Source organism: Malus sylvestris, chromosome 7 (assembly GCF_916048215.2).
Source record: "Malus sylvestris chromosome 7, drMalSylv7.2, whole genome shotgun sequence".
Classification (NCBI taxonomy): Eukaryota; Viridiplantae; Streptophyta; class Magnoliopsida; order Rosales; family Rosaceae; genus Malus; species Malus sylvestris.
In genome coordinates, this window is record NC_062266.1 from 14,002,334 (window position 1) to 14,007,621 (window position 5,288).

The 5,288-nt window shown below is 35.2% G+C and overlaps 1 protein-coding gene across 1 annotated transcript; it reads right to left on the reverse strand.

Annotated features, from left to right (window-relative positions):
- Positions 1-427: 427 nt before the first annotated feature.
- Positions 428-3,863, reverse strand: LOC126629994 (uncharacterized). Its single transcript, XM_050300169.1, has 3 exons — positions 3,686-3,863; positions 1,281-1,801; positions 428-1,192 (listed from the first exon to the last, which is right to left on the reverse strand). The coding sequence occupies exons 2-3, from the start codon at positions 1,728-1,730 to the stop codon at positions 725-727; spliced, it is 918 nt and encodes a 305-aa protein (XP_050156126.1). The 5' UTR covers positions 1,731-1,801; positions 3,686-3,863; the 3' UTR covers positions 428-724.
- Between the last annotated feature and the right edge of the window lie 1,425 nt (positions 3,864-5,288).

A 5,288-nucleotide genomic window follows, 5' to 3' on the forward strand; every position in this document is an offset into this window, starting at 1 on the left:
AAGTATAGAAACAATTCATCCATGAATAGGGACAAACTCATCATACCAAAAATGCCCGACAAGAAAAAATCATAGCACAAAATAAAATTTGGCTAGTCGGCCGAAAAATCAATAGACTTAATTTGAATTATTTTCATGAATGATAGATAATCAATATGTAAATGCGTATGCAGTAATTGTTGACAGTCATTATGTAAAAGATTAAAAGATGGATTGAAGTCATTATGTGGATGATGGATATAAAGTCATTATGTTGAGTTTTTGTGTGTTATCGGCTCCTACTGTGTCTACTCTGTTGTTTCTAGTAGCATCGCTAATGGTTGAGCTTCAACTCATTGGGTCAGCCAATGGGTTGAAGCCCAACCCAACCTGCCCAATGCCACCCCTACGACGTAATGCCAAAACAACAACAAACGAAAGCACACACTTTGAAAGGAAAATGGTATTATCATAATTTCCTTACAATAGCGTTATCACTAGCAGGAACCGTCATCCAACGATCATCACATTACATGGCGAACGATCATCAAATTTTCATCACGTAATCCATGCAACTGAATTCTAAACATATACCTAAAGTGTAAATCTTGAAGTTCATGCATGAAAGAAATTAAGAGCTTCAGTTAACTTACCAAACAATAGATGGATAAACTGTATTAAAGATCAAAATCAGCAATTTAAGCAAAAGAAAATCTGAAGGATTGAAATAGGTGGTGCTCACAGGTCATTTGGCTTTGGCAGCCTCCAATTCTTCCCTGACCTTATCAAACATGGAAAGCATCAAAGAACGCATGTTGGCAATCTCTACAAGTGCGTCAAGTGCAGATTCAAATGAGAGTTGTGCTGCCCGTAGCTTCGGCGAAACCAAACCACCAAACATCAACAGTGATTTAGTCCGCTCCTTCTGAAGTTGATGTTGGTGATCAGTTTCAGCTTTAAGTGGGGGTGGAGATCCATCCTTATCCTTTCGTTGTCGTATCTGTGGACTCATATTCATAAGTGGAGCTCCATTGTCATTGTCGGAGGATGCCCATTTGCACAATGTAAAATGATGAATTTGCTCTGTTTCAGTATCAGATTGCTGGGTTACTTGCAGAAATGTACTTGCATTGTGGGATTTCAGGTCCAACAAAGCACTGCTCACGCGTGACTCGCCCATAGAATGTCGAGCACTTGCTAATTGCAACCACCCCTGTTAGTGTTATCCCTATTCTATGTTAGTATAACAATTTAAATTAAAAGTATACAAATAAAAATAGTATGATTTAAGCTAATTTTACCTGCCGGAGTGTCCAGGACAGTGAATCCAATAGGGTTAAATACCCGTCTATTGAATCCAGGAATTGCAATGAATTTTCATTCAATTCAGAGAATGCAATTTTATCTCGTCCTTCCAAGCTCGGTGATTTAGGGTCTTCTTCCAAGCTGAGTGATTTAGGGTTTTCTTCCAAGTGGAGTGATTTAGGGTCTTCTTTCAAGCTCTGGGATTTAGAGTCTCCTTCTTCCACGTTCTGTGATTTAGAGTCTTCTTTCAAACTCTGTGATTTAGGGTCTCCTTTTTCCAAGCTCTGTAATTTATGTTCTTTCAAGCTCTGTGGTGTAGGGTCTTCTTCTAAGCTCTGTGACATGGAGCCTTCTTTCAAGCTCGGGGCTTTATTGGCTTGTTCTTCCAAGCTTTGTGATTTTGGGTTGTCTTCTTCCAAGTTCTGCAATTTAGGTTCTTCTTCCATTGAGAACTTGGGATTCAATATGAAAACCCCTCACTTTTTTCAGTCATAAGCCATCACTGTCACTGAGCTTTCTGAACAATTCGGTCATTTAGTCAGTGACATTACTAAAATTCAACTCGCCACAACTAAATTCATTTATGTTTTATATTTTTGGGCCAAAGATACTTTCCTAAAAAACAAAACAAAACAAAACAAACTGATAAGGCTTACAACTAGTTTAGATAAACAAATCTAACACCAATGACTACAGAATGTGAAAATAAAACAAACATGATATAGGAGCGCAATTCTTTCAGATAAAGATTGGAGTGAGCTAAGTGCAGCATTTGCACTAAATCATCAATGGTATCAATACTCTTCTCCTTTCTTCTTTCAACTACGGTCAGTAAGCACCAGCGCAAAGTCTTAGAATAAAGATAACAAACATGAGAAGCAAGAAAACGACACATATTTAGGCCAGCCATTGGAAGGAGAATTTTAGGGTCTAAGGCTTATATTTTTGGCTTTTGGCCTACCACTGGACATTGTCTTAAAGCCACTGTCATTCACATGAGAAGCTTGACTGAAGCAGACCATGGGCTTTCTATAATCCCGAAGTAAAAAATCACAAATTGACACTGAACCAATAAAATAAAAGAAACAAGATAAAAGACAAACCAAGAAGAATCATACAACAAAAATCCCCAAACGGGAATTCGAGATAAGTATCAGCTCTCCAACTTCTAAGAAGAAAAACAAAAATCATACATCCACAGCAAATCAGACCGTTTAAAAAACTAAGTGCTCCTTCAGATGTTCTATAAGCAGCCAACCACCATGAATCGTTTAGAGATCCGAAAAATGGAAATACTCAGAAGACAAATTCATTGTTTAATTTTGTGTGCCACCCAAAACCGATAATTTGTTGGATATCCAAATCAATCAAGCTCGAGCAAATAAAAACATAACCAGAAACTATAAGATGTTCACAGAAGACAAAGAACACATCCATGACAAACCAAATAAAAGGACTACATGGTTTCTCATTAATTTTCTTTGAATTAAGAAAGAATTACCATTCCCCAGCAAACCAAATCATTATAACCTTAATAGAAATTGAAACAGAAACTCGAGGTATCACTGTATTAAAGAACGACAAAGAAAAAAAAAGCCTAAATCTGATCCAAATTATAACGTCTAACCAGCACTCTGAATTGAAGATTTTATTTTGAAAATGGAAGCAATAAATTCAGAAATTGTCTTTCAAGACCCAAACTTCTTATTGAGATAAATAACTATGAAATAAATGGGGATACGATATAGATATATTTTATTTAACAAATTCTGCTTATACAAATTGAAAGGGGCTTCAGTTTCTAACTACTCGAATGCTCCCAGAACGAATTCAAACACATCAAACCCTAAATAACCTGGTTCGACCAGTAACAGATCATAAAATTGACACAAAGCATATTCTATTTCATTCTAAAACACAAAAAGAAATAGTCTTTCACAACCGACCGTGTTTGCAAACGAAAACATTAACAGAGATCTAAAGAACATTACATCAAAATTTTAGCATAATTTGCATATGAAAATCCACAAAAAATAATCCATGAGAGACGAATCACCTGAAAACAAATTGAAAGGTCCAAAACTGATAAAATAGATTGAAACAAAACGAAAAATAAAATGCAAACCATAAGGAGATTATGCAAATGTAATACTAAATACAACGCCCTCAGCTAAACAGTTGCTTAATCTAACATCTCAAAACTAGCTATATATATAGATCAACATAAAAACAGGTTAAATTGATGCCACAATTAAAGTAGAGTTCTTCAAAAATTTCCATTACAATCGGTACCGAAACTACACAGACAAAGCTGAATTACAAGAAACTGGGGCCAAAATCTTTTAATATCACCATAACAACACGAATGGTGAACAAGCAACGATCAATTTGGAGAAATTACCTGAGATTTGGAGTTGGGTTCGGATTGGAATCGTTTGGGAGTGGCTGTGCTAAGAAGATGTAAGGGTTCGGATTGGAATCCTCAGAGATTGACCGGAAGAGAGTTGGCGCCACAGGAAAGATGAGAGAGGGAATGCTCAGAATAACGATCCAGTCTTTTTCTTTTTGGCTTATTTTTTAGAAGAGAAATTTTATTTAATCTCTTTCAACACCCAACTTAAATTTTAAATGTTAATTATCATTTTTACTTTATTGCATAATTACCATTAAGTACAAGATGAATTAAAAATAAAACTAAAATTTATCAATAAACCCACCTCTTATAATTAAACTATACATCACTCCTTGTTATCCTACGTTCATTCTAGCTAAAATCCTAATAGCTCTTGTAGAGAAAAATAAGTTTTTTCTATTGATGGATGGTGATTTTGAAGTTTTAATTTCTCCAACTAAGGTATGACTCGATTTGTTGCCATGCTTGTTTGTCAATTTGTTACCGTGCTTGTTTGACAATTTGTTGTCGTGCTGGTTTGGTTGGTCTTATGGCTCTTCTTATACTTGTATCTGTAAGCACTTGGCTTTGCAGCTTCTCGTTAGAATTTATAATTAACTTCTTTAGCCATTTAAATGATCAATTAACTCATTGATTATAATCCAACAGATTGTAGAAACAAATTGATCAGAAAGTAAGGAAAAGATGAATTGCTTAATCCCAGATAATTAGTTTCAGAATTAGGAGTGCTTCAAATTTTTGAGAAAACAATTGATCATACAAACAATGACAACTTACATTAACAGTGGAGTTTTTCTTTTTCGAAAGAACAAAAATTTGCAGAGAGGAAAGTTGGTTTGATAAGAGAAGGTGATGGGGGCTATTTATTGTGGTGGTGTTGATAGCAACCCAAGTAACTGGTTTGGTTGAGAGAGAGAACCTATGCCTTGGTTTGGTAAAGAGAGCAAATATCTTGGTTTTGTAGCAGAAAAAACAGTAGCCATAGAAGATGCTAGAGGGGGTCGCAAAGATGCGTAATGTTTTTATTTTCAAGCTTCTTTGAAAAAAAATTATTCAATTAGAGATTTTATTTATAATTGGGTGTAAAGACAACTTTACATTTTGAATTGGATTTAAGAAGGTAGTTTAGGTAATAAATTTGGGTTTAAAGATATATTAATTCTTTAATAAAAAATAATATGGGTGTAAAGAGTATGTTGGGTGTAGAAAGATGTTACATGAGTTCAAATAAAATTTCCCTTCTTACAAAAACTTTAATTTTGTGGGTCATGGATTTAGTTAGGGGTGGTTCGGTATGGGATCCCATACCGAAACCCTTGTCCCGATTCTTAAACCGAAATTTTCAGGAATCCCAATTTCAATATCGATCCCAAACCAAATTTTCGGGAATCTCAATTTTCGGGAATTCCAAAATAGTTTCGGGATTTCGGGACAATTCGGGAATCCCGAAATGATTTTGGGCTTTTAGGCTTTTAGACTAAAATTTGACATATTATGCTTTTGGGCCCAATCTACCAATATGTTTCTACTAATCTGCCAATCAAATGGCAAGGCTTGTTTCTACTAATCTCTACTTAATACTAACACTTAG